Here is an 18475-nt window from a genome sequence, read left to right on the forward strand (position 1 = left end):
GTCAAAAGAGCTGGGGCTGGAAACCTGCTTCCTTTGCCACCACTGCAGATCTTCCATGCTGAAGAGGAGCACAGCGTTGTGCTCAGGCAACAAACTGGCAGGACTCAGGCCAGTGGCTCAGTGCAGAAGCTGGAGAGCAACTGCCCCTTAGCCTGCCCTTGCCAGGTGCAGAACTCTACTTCTCACTCATTCAAAATGGGCTTGCTCAGAGGGAGATGGGCAGTGATAAAAATATGATAAATAAATAAATAAAGTACGAAGTGGTAACTGTTCAAAACCTTACACTTCTTTTAATTGTAACAAATTTTTCAAGACAAATTGAAATACCAAAATTTTATTGCTATATTTTAACACTTTACAACACCAGCCAAAATACATTTCATTTTATAAAAACTGCTGCATTTTCAGATATACCATATATATGCAATTTTAAAACCCTCTTGAAAGAACATTGAAAAACAATCACATTCTACCATCTAGTGGTACATGGTCTACATTTTGGGGAATTTTTTTTAATGAAAAATGGGCAAAAACAGCAACATACACTATGTGAAGAGCAGTAATTTTCCTCTCTTAATACTTAATGGTATTAAAAAAGATAAATAAATTTTAAATGTAAAATGTTTCGATATTGGATGAAGATCTTGTAGCTTACATTAAAAATCTAACAAATATTTTCTATATAGCACACAAAATATATCTCTATATAATTAGGGCATGTACCATTCTAGAGTAGAACAAGTTGATGAAATATTATATATTAAATCACAAGGGTGTTCCCCTGAAAAAACATTACCTTCACATTTGAAGCAAATGGTGCTGGCTTAAATGCCATGGAACAATTTGTCCTAAAAAGAAGTATTGGAGGTGGTGGAACTTTGCTTTTCATGCTACTTGTATGATTTGAGAAAGTGGCATATAATGTATTTTGTTCCATTTCAGTTTTCTGAATCAGAGTAAATGCTTCCTGAAATTTAAGGACAAACCTCAAGAAAATATTATTTTGTTTATATTTCTTTCATATACAAAGTATAAACAAACAGAAGCACACAGTTAAAAGGATGGTTCAGTGGATAGTATTAGATAGTATTAGAATTAAGACAATTTATCAAAGAATCAGTTATTTACATTTCTGAAAGATACAATATGTCATAGTCTGTTGTTGTTCCTTTGGTTTTATTTTTTGTAAGATTTATATTTTATTAAGAGATGCAGAAGTTCATTTAGTTTTCTTGAACTAAAGTTTTGTTTTCTTTCCAGATACTGTTTGGTTCCTTCTGTTTTACAGGTAGTCCTCATTTAACAACCATTTGTTTACTGATGGTTCGGACTGATGATGGTGCTGAAAAACCTGACTTGCAACCACTCACACTTATGACTGTTGCAGCATCCCCACAGTCATGTGATCATGGTTTGGGCATTTGGCAACCAGTTTGTATTTATGACTGTCCACGCGTCCCGTGGTTACATGACTACCATTTTCAACCTTCCCAGATGGCTTCTGGCAAACAAAATCAATGGGGAACATGATTCGCTTAAAGACCACACAGTTTGCTTAATGCCCATGGTAATCCACTTAACGACTGCCACAAAAAAGTTCGTAAAATTGGGTCAGATTCGCTTAGCAACCAAAATTGGTCCCAATTGTGGTTGTTAATTGAGTTCTACCTGTAATACCCTATTTATTTATGATGCTTAGTTTATACCAATGAATTTCTGCCTGTTTTTTTGGAAGAATTAGAAAGCAATGCAAGATACACAATGTCCCCTTGTGCCTAGCTTGCAAGGGCCTTCAGAATTTTCAGAATGGGTGAGCTGTAGACATACAAGGCTTAAGACAGCAATTTTATCCCTTAAATCACCCTAGTTCTACCTTTTACCCATTACAATGTACTGTGTGAAGTAGCCCATAAATCATTATTATTGCTTTATTTATTTTATCTGTTCGTGTCCGATTCTTGGAGACTGCCTGGACAAGTCCCTGAAATTTTCTTGGCAAGGGTTTTTCAGAAGTGGTTTGCCATTGCCTCCTTCCTAGGGCTGAGAGAAAGTGACTAGGCCAAGGTCATCCAGCTGGCTTTGTGCCTAAGGTGGGATTAGAACTCATGGTCTTCCAGTTTCTAGCCTGATGCCTTAACCACTATAGTAATGTAACAATTAGTTGCATTTACAGTAAAAAAAAAAAAGTTTTTATTTTTTAAGTGCCTTTATAAAGAGCATTTATAAATCTTTATAAAGATTTATAGGTTATTTTATTTTACCATTAAAAGTAGTTCAATAGTGCTTCATATAAAAAATCCTTAAGCCATATCTATTATTAAAAGAATTCCTATGACAATTTTCAGGAATGCTGAGTTTCTACAGAAGCTACAATTCATAAGTACTGCTCCAATGAATAATCATATCAATGAAAAATAAGAAGAAAATAATGCACAGAATTTCCATACATTGACAATATAATTTATATACCTCCAGGAGCTGATTTGGGGAAGAAGCAGCTAATCCTACTGGAAGCATCAGTGTAGCCTTCTGCATTAAGTAGAGAGCTTTGGATAACTTATTCTTTTTTATTTTCTCCATTATATCTAGTTCTGTAAAACATATTTTTAAAAAGGTAATACAATTTCTTCATAAAAAGTTTAATGCTGCTGGCTATTTTTACAAGGACATACCTGTTAGACATTTTAACTGTTTTACATCCTTTGCAAGAGCCTTGGCCTTAGGACATTTGTCATCACTCTGAGTGTCTAAAAAAAAAAGCATATAAATGTGTGTGTATATATATATACTATATGCTCTAAAATTATATAGAAACACAGGACATGTAACAGTAGTACAAGCGGTCCTTGCTTAACAACCACTCGTTCAGTGACCATTTGCACTTGTGATGGCGCTGAACAAATGGCATCTATGACCAGGTCCTCAAAGTTCTAGCCATCATGGCATCCCCGCAGTCATGTGATTGTAACCCAGGTGCTCAGTGCACGGTTCACTATTATTTATTTATTGCTCACATTTATATGGCCACCCATCTCACACAAGGCGTCTCTCCAATATTACAACATTGGAGCATCCCACGGTCATGTGGTCACCCTTTGCGACCTTCTTTGCCAGCTTCCTACAAGCAAAGTCTATGAGGAAGTCGGCAAAAGGTTGCAAATGGCAACCACATGATGTCCTTGCTTAATGACCTGTGGTCATTCACTTAATGACAGCAACCGGGAAGTGGTGGAATTGCCTTTGCTAAGCAACGTGGTCCTTCAGCAAAGGATCGTTACCTTGTCGTGGTGCTGGAGCTTGAGCACCTCAATGATGCCATCAGCTAAACCGTGAAGGGCCACCCAAGATGGGAAGGTCATGACAGAGAGGTCAGACTAACTGCGACCCCTGGGGAAGGTAATGACAACCCACCCCAGTATTCTTGCCGTGAAAACTAAATGGATCAATACAACCAGAGATATGTCGGTATACCATCGGAAGATGAGACCCCCAGGTCGGAAGATGGTCAAAATGCTACTGGGGAGGAACAGAGGATGAGCTCAACTAGCCCCAGACGTGATGACGCAGCTAGCTCAAAGCCGAAAGGACGGCTAGCGGCCGACGGTGCTGGTGGTGAACGGCGAATCCGATGTTCTAAGGATCAACACACCATTGGAACCAGGAATGTAAGATCTATGAGCCAGGGCAAATTGGATGTGGTTATTGGTGAGATGTCAAGATTAAAGATAGACATTCTGGGCGTCAGTGAACTGAAATGGACTGGAATGGGCCACTTCACATCAAATGACCACCAGATCTACTACTGTGGACAAGAGGACCACAGAAGAAATGGAGTAGCCTTCATAATTAATCGTAAAGTGGCTAAAGCAGTGCTTAGATACAATCCAAAGAACGATAGAATGATCTCAATTCGAATTCAGGGCAAGCCATCTAACATCACAGTAATCCAAATATACGCCCCAACCACAGATGCTGAAGAAGCTGAGGTAGAGCAGTTCTATGAGGATCTGCAGCACCTACTGGACAACACTCCTAAAAGAGATGTTATTTTCATCACGGGAGACTGGAATGCTAAGGTGGGCAGTCAAATGACACCTGGAATTACAGGTAAGCACGGCCTGGGAGAACAAAACGAAGCAGGGCATAGGCTGATAGAATTTTGCCAAGACAACTCAATGTGCATAACAAACACTCTCTTCCAACAACCTAAGAGACGGCTTTATACATGGACTTCACCAGATGGACAACACCGAAATCAGATTGACTACACCTTTTGCAGCCAAAGGTGGCGCACATCTATACAGTCGGTAAAAACAAGACCTGGAGCTGACTGTAGTTCAGATCACGAACTACTTCTTGCACAATTTAGGATCAGACTAAAGAGATTAGGGAAGACCCACAGATCAGCTAGATATGAGCTCACTAATATTCCTAAGGAATATGCAGTGGAGGTGAAGAATCGATTTAAGGGACTGGACTTAGTAGATAGGGTCCCGGAAGAACTATGGACAGAAGTGCGCAACATTGTTCAAGAGGCGGCAACAAAATACATCCCAAAGAAAGAGAAAACCAAGAAGGCAAAATGGCTGTCTGCTGAGACACTAGAAGTAGCCCAATAAAGAAGGAAAGCAAAAGGCAACTTTTGTTCTCCCAGGCCGTGCTTACCTGTAATTCCAGGTGTCATTTGACTGCCCACCTTAGCATTCCAGTAGGGGAGATAGGGGGAGATATGCCCAATTAAATGCAAAATTCCAGAGGTTAGCCAGAAGAGATAAGGAATTATTTCTAAACAAGCAATGTGTGGAAGTGGAAGAAGACAATAGAATAGGAAGGACAAGAGACCGCTTCCAGAAAATTAGAACCATCGGAGGTAAATTCCAGGCAAAAATGGGTATGATCAAAAACAAAGATGGCAAGGACCTAACAGAAGAAAAAGAGATCAAGAAAAGGTGGCAAGAATATACAGAAGACCTGTATAGGAAGGATAACAATATCGGGGATAGCTTTGACGGTGTGGTCAGTGAGCTAGAGCCAGACATCCTGAAGAGTGAGGTTGAATGGGCCTTAAGAAGCATTGCTAATAACAAGGCAGCAGGAGATGACGGCATCCCAGCTGAACTGTTCAAAATCTTGCAAGATGATGCTGTCAAGGTAATGCATGCTATATGCCAGCAAATTTGGAAAACACAAGAATGGCCATCAGATTGGAAAAAATCAACTTATATCCCCATACCAAAAAAGGGAAACACTAAAGAATGTTCAAACTATCGAACAGTGGCACTCATTTCACATGCCAGAAAGGTAATGCTCAAGATCCTGCAAGGTAGACTTCAGCAATTCATGGAGCGAGAATTGCCAGATGTACAAGCTGGGTTTAGAAAAGGCAGAGAAACTAGGGACCAAATTGCCAATATCTGCTGGATAATGGAAAAAGCCAGGGAGTTTCAGAAAAACATCTATTTCTGTTTTATTGACTATTCTAAAGCCTTTGACTGTGTGGACCATAACAAATTGTGGCAAGTTCTTAGTGGTATGGGGATACCAAGTCATCCTGTATGCCTCCTGAAGAATCTGTATAATGACCAAGTAGCAACAGTAAGAACAGACCACGGAACAACGGACTGGTTTAAGATTGGGAAAGGAGTATGGCAGGGCTGTATACTCTCACCCTACCTATTCAACTTGTAGGCAGAACACATCATGCAACATGCTGGGCTTGAGGAATCCAAGGCTGGAGTTAAAATCGCTGGAAGAAACATTAACAATCTCAGATATACAGATGATACCACTTTGATGGCTGAAAGCGAAGAGGAACTGAGGAGCCTTATGATGAAGGTGAAAGAAGAAAGTGCAAAAGCTGGCTTGCAGCTAAACCTCAAAAAAACCAAGATTATGGCAACCAGCTTGAAATTCATGTTCCCCGTTGCAAGGCATATGTGCATCACAATGGGGAACATGTACATCAGGAAAGAGGAAGGGAGAACCGTCATCCCTTAAACACACACATCATCCCTTAAGCACCCAAACCCATAAGTAAATCACCAGGACAATAGAAGGGCACCTCACACCGGACCTGGAAGCCATCAGCAAGATCAAGGGAACTCCCACCCATTACCCCGGGGGACGCACCTGCACCAGGCGAAGGCAAGAAGACAAAGAGGATCGTCGGAGATTGCCCGAATCACCCATCACCGAACTCATTACCACTCTAATCTCCCATCCGGACCTGGCTTGGGGGACAATAGGGGGTGGAGGGAGACAAGGTCCGCCACCGGGGTATAAACGGGATGCCCTGCCACCCCTCAAGTATTCCCGTCTTTCTCTCTGCATGCATTCCATTTCAATAAAGCCGGAAATCCTTAGACCCTCTAAGTGAGTCCACGTCTTATTCCAAGCGAGGCTGCCCTGACATTGATTGATAACTGGCAAATAGAGGGAGAAAATGTAGAAGCAGTGAAAGACTTTGTATTTCTAGGTGAGAAGATTACTGCAGATGCTGACTGCCGTCAGGAAATCAGAAGACGCTTAATCCTTGGGAGAAGAGCAATGACCAATCTCGATAAAATAGTTAAGATCAGAGACATCACACTGACAACAAAGGTCCGCATAGTTAAAGCAATGGTGTTCCCGTAGTAACATATGGCTGCGAGAGCTGGACCATAAGGAAGGCTGAGCGAAGGAAGATAGGTGCTTTTGAACTGTGGTGTTGGAGGAAAATTCTGAGAGTGCCTTGGACTGCAAGAAGATCAAACCAGTCCATACTCCAGGAAATAAAGCCAGACTGCTCACTTGAGGGAATGATATTAAAGGCAAAACTGAAATACTTTGGCCACATAATGAGAAGACAGGACACCCTGGAGAAGATGCTGATGCTAGGGAGAGTGGAGGGCAAAAGGAAGAGGGGCCGACCAAGGGCAAGGTGGATGGATATTCTAGAGGTGACGGACTCGTCCCTGGGGGAGCTGGGGGTGTTGACGACCGACAGGAAGCTCTGGCGTGGGCTGGTCCATGAAGTCACAAAGAGCCAGAAGCAACTAAATGAATAAACAACAAGCAACGTGGTCACGTAACATCACACTTTATGACTGCGTCACTTAGCAACAGAAGTTCCAATCCCAATTGCCATTGTTAACTGAGGACTCCCTGCATACCTTTATTAAATGTTGCCTTTGGCTTTCTGATACCACCCTAGATTTTGATACTTATCCCTTCTGATAATCTGTATTCTTCTTGCAAGTAGAAGCCACAGATTTCAAAATCAATTTCTCTTATACGTACTCAAAACAGATCTAGCAGATTATCAAAAATGTTTCTGTAAATAATATCTAATATTAATAGATAATGATGTAATATAGGGAAATATTTTAAATCAGAGACAGAAAAGGTTTGAGCTCTATATTTTGATTATTCCTATCTGAAAATATGTGGCAAGTGTCTGTTGCTTCTTAAACTGTAAAGATAAAGTAATGAAGGAACCAAGACAGCTAAAATGTCAAATAAATGCTTAGGTTGTACAGAGTTCTTTCAGAAGAACTACAAAGTAGGCTTCCTTCACTATCAACATATTTGTCTTAGCTCCAATTTAACATTACTGGATTATTGCCATAAAGCTGATTATCACCACAAAGCTTCAGCAACCTGAGATGAACTGAAATAGTGAAGCCTTGTCCTTTTAAACAGGATTAGATGAATGTTCTAGAACTAACTATATACTGTAAAGCACAGTAATATATAGCTTGCTATTTTAACAATTATATGACAGAAACATATGATACATGACATGGTAAGTAACTCATAGTTTTGCTGTCCATCAAGGATTTTTCCTTTCTTTTTTTTCCAAATGCATTTTATACTTGTATTTTGGTATTTACTCTGGTTTGTATTTATTATAATCTACCTAGAAAACTTGGTGTTAAGCAGTTGCATCCAAACCTCATTAATAATCTGGACCCATGCTTGGTTGTATCTGATCCAGCTTTATCTGCTTTCTCTCAAGAAAATTTGACTATAAAAACAGACTAAACAAATAAACTTATAGACTGAAAACATATAAATTGAAAGTACTGGTAGTTATTTCATTATGTTCCTGATATTCTCCTAGTTTTCTTAAGATAGTCACACCACTAGCTTGATGGAGTGGGCTGTCTAATATCCCCCAAACATTCCATAATTGTAGGAACCCTCCTAATGGCAGGCTTTTCCAAATCTTCTGGAAGAGAGGAGAGGAGAGGAGAGGAGAGGAGAGGAGAGGAGAGATCTGCTGTTTCACTGGTACGTGCTTGCACCTTCCAGTGTACCTTGCTGGCCATTTTTTCAGACATCCTTTCCATTCAAGACTCAACATGTTCTTCACATGGCATCAACTTCTTTTCCAACCTAGTGCCAGAGATATCCAGTAACTTCCTCAACCCTGATGTAATACTCTGACCCAATTCTGTTCACTGATCACATAATTTTTTAGTACTACAGGCTGCAGCTGAACAAGATGGGCACTTTGGTTACATACAGTCAGGAAAAAGCAATGAGTTTCCATTATTTGGCTGGATATATATGTGTATGTGTGAAAAAAAAGTTTCTTAATGAAAGGAAATGAAAAAAAAAAAAACAATTATTATTAATTTCAGACTTATAAAAACTAAGCAATAGTGGCCACACTTGCAATTCTGTAATATGAGGCATCAGAACAAAAACTTTAGCTGGGTAGAAAAATCCAATTTTTTACAGCTTTACACTGGAAATATGTAACTACTATTCAGTGAGAATAGTACCATGACAGAAATAATCTGGATCCATAAATCAATTATTAATAAATACACAATAAATGAATACTAAACTTTCTAAAAATTATTTTTTTATATTTATGACCCATAATAAAATTTGAATTGTCCTTCAGTATGAAATGTTGTTACCAAAAATTATATCATCTTACTTTACCTACCTTGTGTTGCGTTAAGTAGTTTAACTGCTATTCGGTGCTGAGCCTGAATAAGTTCAGTGTGTAAATCCATAATAAAATTGTTTCCTATTACTGATCTCTCATTATCAGATGATAAAGTTTTATTCAAATTCTGCTCTTCTGCAGTCATCTGATTGAAAAAAAATCTGCCAATTCATCTTTATATATTTTAGGAAGCATTTTTCAAAATGACTATTCAGCATTCTTTTGAAATATTTTATTGGTTCTATTAAAACAAGTAAAACTTAATAAAGAGTAATAATTAGTATAACACAAATCACAGGTATAAATAAAAACAAATCATAAGGTTTAGGGGAAAAAACCCTTCCACACGAGACAGTAGAAAATTTTTTTTCTCTAACTCAGATATGTTATTCAGGTTTATCATCATCATTAAATAGTCCTCATTTCCTTTAATATACTGTTCCACAGAATTATTAGAAGGACCATTTAGATACTGCAACTGAGTCCAACTTCCCAGTACAGGAATTCAAACTAAAGCATTCTGGTCAAGTGTAATGATGCACACAAAAGTTCAGGCATCCCTAATGAAATGATATGCTTCAATGAATCCTAAGCTGAACAGAAGTTGACGCAATCTCTATACAGTGTAAAAACATCTTTCTGCAAACTGGAGTACATACTTATTATTCATGTGTACTTGTTTACAGATTCAGTTTAAAAAAAAAATAGAATGTGACAGCTACAGAAGTTTGGACAGACTTCCAGTCAGTACTTAGTAACATCACCTTAGGGAGAAATGACAGCTTCCAAACATTTTCTATAGCCCACTAACAGTCTTTCTATTCTTGCTTTCAGTATTTTTTCACCACTCTTTCAGAACTCTTCCAGCACAGAAATATTCTGAGGGTCCCTTGCATGCACTGCCTGTTTGAAACCTCCTACAATTTCAGTAATACTCAAGTCAGGTAATTCCAAAGCTTTTATCTCTGTTTCCTATAATGACTGCTTGGTTAAGTAAGGAGGGTGGGGGTTGAACATTTTAACATTAATGTTAAAGCTTTTATGGACTAAAATGACTATATGAAAGAAAAAAGAAGAAAGTGAAAGAGGACATAGTGGATGGAAAATAAATTATCAGCAAATAAACAATTTACGATGGTTATAAAATTTGAAATTCATTATATGAAACTAGACTCATTATACCATCCTGAGAAATGATTAAAAATCACGACAAAACTTTTAAGTATCTCTTTTCCAATGTTGGGCCAAATTTGTCCTCGCAGGCATAAGATATATCTTAATAAATTGTGGTATTTTTATTTATTTGTTCTGGAAAGATTCCTACAAGAAAAAGACTAAGGTTTCAATTCAAGCGTTATCCTTAATTTTTTTTAATAATGCTGGAATTTCTTTCCAGTACTTCTGATTTTTTTTATATGCCCATGGTTAACTATGCTTTAGAATGATAGTTGTCTTGCTGAAATATTCAACTTCTTTTCAGCTTCTTCACTGGCTAGGGGACATTAGCTTTTAGGATATGTTGCTATTTACTTGAATCTATTGCTTCTTCCACCTGCAGTACATTTCCTGGCTACCACACAACCCCAAAGCATAATAGAGCTAACCCACGTTTAATAGTATTTGTTTCTTCAATTGCTTCACCTTTTTTTCTTCAAATATAACTTGTGGAATTGTGGCTGAAATTTAATTTGTGTTTTATCAGTTCATAGCACTTTGCTTTAAAAATGGCTGATCAAGGTTTTCTCTTGCATAACTTTCTAATAAGGTTAGAAAAATGGTGTCCTTCTGACCTTGCTGCCAAAAATTAGAAGCAATCTGTGCACAACTGCTCCAGAGTCAGTCAAACTTTTCAGCTAGTCATCTACAGTGATCTGTTACTTTGGATTGCTTACCTTTTTACAGTAATTATCAAGCACTGATGATCCATCAGGTAAAACTGTTAGTATATGAGCTCGATTAATTGCACGAATTGCTCTGTCAATATACTCATAAGCCAAAAATAATTGTTCTAGGGGAGGTTGCTGAAAAAACATTCATACATTTGATTAGTGAAGACAAAAGTGAAAGAAAGGTAATTAATTTTTGGTTCTAAGACTTTGTTTTAAGAACTACAGAGAAAACCAAGAGAAACAAAATGGTATCTATTAGGATATAGTCACATTTCTAGTTGTTACTTTAAGTCTTAAGCAAGAGAATTACATTATGAGCAGCACCAATATATTAGATGCAGCTGAATTGGTTAAAAAATATAGTGAAGCAGTGTGAAGAACCTCAAGATATGCCTGAAAGGCTCAATGACATAATCCCTTCACTGGATAGAGGCACATAACATACCAAAAAAACCGCCACCTTCTATTTTCTGATAATAAAATAATCTTTTCAAACAATTATTTGCTAATACAAAAATGTATGACTCTAAAATTATTTTTTGTACTTGTACAGTATACAGCTTCCAAATCTATCACAAGTTTCTTGATGATGTAAAACTAGATAATATTTGCTAGAATTACTAGAAGTCTACACACACGGCCTTTATTTCTAGCTCAATAATCATGCCAGCAATTCATAATATATTTCATGCCTATTTCTAATTTTGTATACTTCTGTGGTCGTAGTAACATATGGCTGTGAGAGCTGGACCGTAAGGAAGGCTGAGAGAAGCAAGATAGATGCTTTTGAACTGTGGTGTTGGAGGAAAATTCTGAGAGTGCCTTGGACTGCAAGAAGATCAAACCAGTCCATCCCCCAGGAAATAAAGCCAGACTGCTCACTTGAGGGAATGATATTAAAGGCAAAACTGAAATACTTTGGACACATAATGAGAAGACAGGACACCCTGGAGAAGATGCTGATGCTAGGGAAAGTGGAAGGCAAAAGGAAGAGGGGCCGACCAAGGGCAAGATGGATGGATGATATTCTAGAGGTGATGGATTCGTCCCTGGGGGAGCTGGGGGTGTTGACGACCGACAGGAAGCTCTGGCGTGGGCTGGTCCATGAAGTCACGAAGAGTCGGAGGCGACTAAACGAATAAACAACAACAACATACTTCTCTGGTAAGACAGTGCTGACTCCTGGAAACTGCCTGGACTAGTCCCTGAAGTTATCTTGGCAGGATTTTCAGAAATGCCTCCTTCCCACGGTTGAGAGAAAGTGACTGGCCTAAAGCACCCAGCTGACTTTGTGCCTCAGGTGTGGCTAGAATTCACAGTCTCCCTGTTTCTAGCCTGGTACCTTAACCACTACACCAAACTGGCTGTCATTTTTAAATTTCAACTGTTACATAAACAATATTTGGTTCTGGATATGGAACTCAATGCAAAGCAGACATTAATTCAACACACAGGGATTATTTATTTATTTATTTGTCATATTTTTATTACCGCCCATCTCCCCCACTCGGGGGTCCCTGGGCGGTTCACAATAAAACAGTATAAAATTCAATAAAATCAGAATAATATCAATAAATATACATATAAAATATAATTATGTATACTGTGGAGTTCAGGAATTGTACAGATAGTAGTAAAGTGTGAGCTTTCCCTCTCCTCAACATTTTTGTTTCAGATTGGCTCAAATTAGATAAGGGTAAGGGTTCTTTTGTTCTTGTTTAATGGAAAATAATTCAGTTTAAATTTTAGCTGCTCCAAAAGCTATGTTTCTTAAAAGCTCTGGTAGAGAAGGAAAAGAGTAAAATACTTCTACCTTCTCTCTTCCCCAATTACTGGAGTAGCGGGCTGTTGTTATTACTGATCCAGCATGTGAAGTTCTTAAAAGAAGAAACTATTGGGATATAATCTGGGAATTCTTCTCTACTTTGGGTTTTCACTTGAGTTAGAAAAAAATTACAGATCTTTTAGTTTGACTCTTGACCCTTCTTTGAGACTAACATTTTACATGCTGAATTCTCACTTCTGGGCTGAAACGCAGCAAGCTTTCCCAGTATTTGCAGTACCTTCTCTTCTTTGGAATGTACTTTTTTTCTATTACAGTTTTCACTTTGAATTGTGAGTGCCAATGGCTTTTCAAAATTATAATCAACTGCAAATATTAATCTAGGTGTCAAGGGAAAAGTACCTGTATTAATGAAGGAATGTCACTGGTACAGTATTCTGAAAGCAACAGAGAATTGTCTTTTGCTAAAACTGCAGGAAAGGGAAAAGGTAAAAAAAAAAAAAGCACTGTATTAAATCTATTATATTAATAGCCAAGTAATAAAGTTATCTGGTTCTTAATCTTGTTTCCATAACTGAAAACACATACTGTACTATTTTAAAAACAGTTTAATATATGCTGCTCAAAACTCAGTAACTGCCATTTAATTCCAAGGACAGTTTTAACTGAACATCAGGTTTCACACAAGTTAAGAATGAACATATTATAGACCAATGAACCATTCAAAGGTTATTTCCTTTATTTGTTATGTAATTGAAAATTAGCAAATGTTAAACTTCGGAAGTCAATCAGTATAATGCCACTATTTCAACCACTGCCTAACATAAAACTAATAGATTTGACATAAGCTCCACACTTATTAACATATTAACACAGAAATATAAAAACAGTAAGAGAAAAGATAATTAGTGCCAAGACCTAAAATTCACAGCCTAAAAGAACTTGACCAATTAAATGGCCCAAAATATCTCACTTATCATTGTAATAATAACACAGAAATATACAGGCAGAAACTATCTTTATATATTAACACCAGCATTCTGAATTGGACCTGAATAGGGTAAGTGACAGAATATTGGTTTGAAAACAGAGGCATTACAACAGCTATAAGGTAATATGTCTGTTAATAGAAGCTGATAGGTATAAATACTTCTCTATTAATAACCAGGGGGATGGAGTTAAGATGGTGAAGTGAAAGCACGTTTTTATTAGCTCTCTCTGCTGCCTTTCTAAATGCCCTATTTTATTATGATTTTATTTTATTTCACCAGATCCTGAACTTAACTGTGTATGATTAGCTTTTATCCTCTATAGGCCAAGTATTTTATCTACACTCCCTGTTAAAAGAAAAGATAAAATAATGAGAAAAAGAAAACAACAGAGAGTGAACTTTGGAATAAAGATGTTGTACAGACTATCCACACAACAAAAAAATTGACAATCTCACAGGACATAAGAAGAGGAACGATGATGCAAGTAATACAGTAATAGAAATAATAACAAAGCTACAGTAGAAAAAGATTTGGGCACATTAACAAATATGACGTGCTGGAGTAGGATTTGAAAACTGAGACAGTGACCCAACTAGCAGAAAATTTCTCCACTCCCTACCATGAGGAATCTGAGTCCCTGGGCACTCCAGATTCAATAGCTCCTTCTCATAAGGCAGCTGCTGTTAATTCTGTCACAGCATTCACTACAAAAGGCTGCCAGGAAGAGATCCTTAATAATGACAAGATTACATATCTTGTATCCGGTCAATGCTTATTGAGTGCACAGACTGTAATTTCAATCTTTGAATATTTAATAGGGAAATTGGACTCACTGAAAAAGTCCTTGTTGTATTCACTCAGTCCTATCACGCCAAATTAGCAGAGTTTGCTACAGCACAAAATCCTGGATCTAAAAATAAGCAAACTGCATTTATCCAAAAAAAATAATAATCCTTATCTTAAAACTGAATCCAACAAAATGGGTGATGAACTCAGAAAGAGCCTCTCCTTGGTTCTTGAAAGACAAGAAGTCTGAAAGTAAAAACAATGACAGCTTCCAAAATAGCCAGATTTCCTCACCAATCACCCTTAACAGATTCAATAGCCTGTGGGGTTCAAAGAAGCAATTTGTTTCTCCGTAGGCCAGTTACTTCACTGTCCTTACTATGCAATTGATCTGTTAGAGTAAAACTGGCTGCCCAGTGAAATGGGCAGCAAGTGAATTTTGCTGACGTTTAAGCATGCTCTTTAAAATGAAGCCCTTTGGGGCACTTTATATTTCCAAAATATATATTTGTATTTTGTGAGGTACAGATTATTCACTCTTCGAATTATATCAGGAAGATGCTGCTGATACTTTAAACATGAAATGTGGCAGCTACAGATAAGCATGAAGACATGAACCAGCAGTTTCCTTGAGAGCAGCCTCCTTGATAAACCACCTTAGAAAGCGACAGGAAGACAGATTGCCCTTGACTCTCTAGAGGCAGAAGTAATTGACACTTTGGGAGCTTTGCCAAGTTATAAGCAGGATGATCTACTAAAGAGACTGGGAGATCTCAAGCAAACTTTATCTGCAATGTGTGAAACCACTGCTCCATTAACCAATTTGGATGGCTCAAAAAATGGGACTGCACCAAGTCCTTCCCCAGCACTGAAATAGAGGATTTTGAAGCCCTACCAATCTTCTCCTCCTGTGGACCGAGACACCACATGACATGACATGAGTCTAGCCTTGCAGAATTCAAAGAACGTAAAAAAGGCTTTGAAGGCTCCTATTCCATCCTTACTGAGGGACAACTGACAACCATAAATGAGATGTGGGCTATAACAGGCCTGGAGTCTCTCCTAAAATATCTCTAGTGATACCACAGCCTGTTCAAGCATTCAACTACAGCTCGCCCTCTGGTTCTTATTCCCTGGGATTTTGAAGATTGGAAAGCCAGAAGAAAGAATTTCTGGCATACATTTCCAACTATAACACAGTTTTCTTTTAGGAAACACTGCATATGGGCAAACTGCTCCTAGAGAGTTCAAGAAAGCTATCCTGGAAGCTGTGCTTGGAGCAGCTCAAGGGACACTTTGTGGGGGTTTAGGCATGCTAATTTCCACTTCCTGCAGGTTCGTATGTTCAATCTGCAACCACTGGAATGGTATGTAATGGCAGCATTGCTTAAATTAATAGGAGTTAACTGCTTTTATTAATGTATATATTCCCCCCTCGTGCTACAGTCACAGATAAAAATTCATGTAAGGTAAAATAGAAACATATATAAAAGAGTTATGTAGTATACTCAGTACTGGTTAGTGATTTTAATGTGACAAATGGGACAGATGATAAGTTGTTTTTGCCAAACTTAATTGCCAGTCCCTAGAACATTCCCAATTTTACAATGTCAATCTAAAGAAGTGATTGGGAATTATAAAGGCCTGTCTCATCCAAACTTCCACAAAATTGAATTTGACAATTCATAATGGGTCCACAAGTGATGACCATCCAATCAAAAATGTACATTCGGCTGGTTCTGACTCTTTATCTCCACTGGGATATTACATAGCCTAACACCTATATATTTAAATTTACTTTAGACAATTGCCCTGAAAGCAATCACTTCCCAGGAAGTTTATATCTGAGAACCTTTGACAGATAGCATTTTCAGCTCTGTCATACCATAATTGTAACCAATGACCTCTGCCTCACTTGGGCTAAATGATCCAAATTGATGATTACCGGAGCCAACTAACTTATTCCATTCAGCAATAGTGGGAGGTGCATCAGAATTTAATTAAGTTGTTTCAGCCAATGTTGATCATCTTACAATCCTCTACTGTCAGGAGACACACAAATGAGTATCACGCCTGTTTTGTTCATGTACGCCAAGACACTAGGAGTCAGTATTTCAAACTGTATAAATGGAAGCTTGTTTTTTGTTCAGCCAGCAAGTTACTGAAACTGAACAAAAGGAGTATAAGCAATTGATTTGTGAAAAAGAAGGAAAGCTATTAGGGAATCCTGGCAATGTCTGATAGCAGCAACCCCTGCAAAGAACCTGCCATTTTTTGGAATTTCATAGTCTCATTTCTCTCAGATAAGATGACTTGTCCCTTCTCTCAACACACCTACTGGTATCTGGGAAGATAATTTTTTTCCTTTAGATTGACGCCCCTTCTGTGGACATGGATTGGATATGATCTCCTTTTTCCAGTGGCCCCTACTTTTATACTCAGAAACTGAATAGTTAAGTAGCTTAACTATGTAACACTTTTTACAGCAACAGATTGTTCCACCAAGATTCTAAAGTCCTGGGGCTTGGCTATTATAATTCTGATTTACAAGAAACAAAAAAGAGATGATCCAACTATTTATGACTATACCATTTTGCCTTCCTAACTGCAATTCCTATTCCATTTTCTAAGGCAGCTCTATAATTAACACACCGCAGTAATCCAAATATTACCAGGGAATAGAGAACTGTTATAAAACTATCTTTCCCTAAATGCTGCCATTACTGGTATATCAGCTGATGCCAAAAAAATGTTCTGCATCCCTGAGGCCACTGGTATTTCAAGTACTCTTTGGGAGAGTACAATTATACACAAAACAGATTGGCTGCATTTAACTCAATAGAAAAACCAACCCTAGTGCTTCCCTCTTGTCTGGAATCATCAAGTCCATTAGCATATCCACGCACCAGTTCAAAATACCTATCTAGTCAAAATTTGAAAAACAGAAGAAAAGCTGGGTGTTATTGGTGACAAGTACAGGTGACACTATGGCCCTCATCTTCAAGATAATCTCACTATTCCATGTAGAAGTTGAATTGAATAGAATTGTATGGGAATTGAACAGAATTAAAGGAGAGCCTTAGAGCACAACTGCAAAGCAGCAGTGCCATTTTCTGAAATTGACTATACAACAAAGTGTGGAAGTACTGAAAATTGTATGTTGATGTGATAGTTTTTTTAGCAGATAAGTAGGAAAAAAGGATTACATTTCTATCTCTTTATTGATTCATACAGGAGAATTTTAGATAATTTCTTTTGTTAACATCCTTTGTTATTTTGGACAATACAAGGCTTAAGGGTCTCAGGAAGCTGAGCAGTCCCACTATCCCTGACATTTATTTGTCACTCAGAAGCTACAGTTGATGCAAAATGCAGCTGTCTACTTGCTGAAAAATAATAGCCAGTACAGAAGAACACCTATACTGCAAGAGCTGCACTGGCTTCCAGATTCAATTCAAGGTGCTGGTTATTACATATAAGGTTCTTTATGACTTGGGTTCTCACCTAAGGATCATCTGTTCCAAAAATAACCCTGCTCATCCAATACACATTGGCCAAGAGAGCACGCTACAGATTCACCTCCCCCAAGTTGTTAAAGGAACAGCAGCCCAGAGTCTTCTCAGTCATAACACCCTCACTCTGAAATAATCATCCCCTGAGGTTAGAATGGCTCCCTCTATGTTAACATGCAGGAAAGCCATTAAGATTATGCTCTTCCATAAAACCTTCAGTGTGGAGGATGCCAGGTAGTGATCGGATGCAATGTGGCTGATGCAAAGCTGTTTATTGATGTTGTTTTAATATATGGGTTTATTAATGCAACTTCTACACCACTTCAATTGAAACAAACTTAAATGACTTAAAGTCCCATATTACAAGCAACTACAAAACACACAATATTATTGAACAAAATCACTGATACTCATAGTAATTCTCCTTCACCCTTCAGTCCCAGAAGGCTCTGTGGAACAAGAAGATCATTACTGATTTTCAAAGTGTTATGAAGGAAGGAAACGATCCTGTCTCAGGTATAAGCTGTTACAGAGGGGATAGTCACCTATGGGGAATACTCTTTTCCAAGCTC

At 38.0% G+C, this 18475-nt stretch overlaps 1 protein-coding gene across 1 annotated transcript in view; it reads right to left on the minus strand.

Moving 5' to 3' along the window:
- The window catches only part of CFAP54 (cilia and flagella associated protein 54), a 165989-nt gene that overhangs the window by 115611 nt on the left and 31903 nt on the right, over positions 1 to 18475 (minus strand). The window contains exons 16-20 of the mRNA XM_063309328.1: positions 13016 to 13083; positions 10834 to 10962; positions 8935 to 9086; positions 2470 to 2626; positions 797 to 967 (exon numbers count right to left, since the gene is read on the minus strand). Coding sequence (XP_063165398.1) covers positions 797 to 967; positions 2470 to 2626; positions 8935 to 9086; positions 10834 to 10962; positions 13016 to 13083 — 677 coding nt within the window. The remainder of the gene's footprint in view (positions 1 to 796; positions 968 to 2469; positions 2627 to 8934; positions 9087 to 10833; positions 10963 to 13015; positions 13084 to 18475) is intronic.

Source organism: Candoia aspera, chromosome 7 (assembly GCF_035149785.1).
Source record: "Candoia aspera isolate rCanAsp1 chromosome 7, rCanAsp1.hap2, whole genome shotgun sequence".
NCBI lineage: Eukaryota > Metazoa > Chordata > Lepidosauria > Squamata > Boidae > Candoia > Candoia aspera.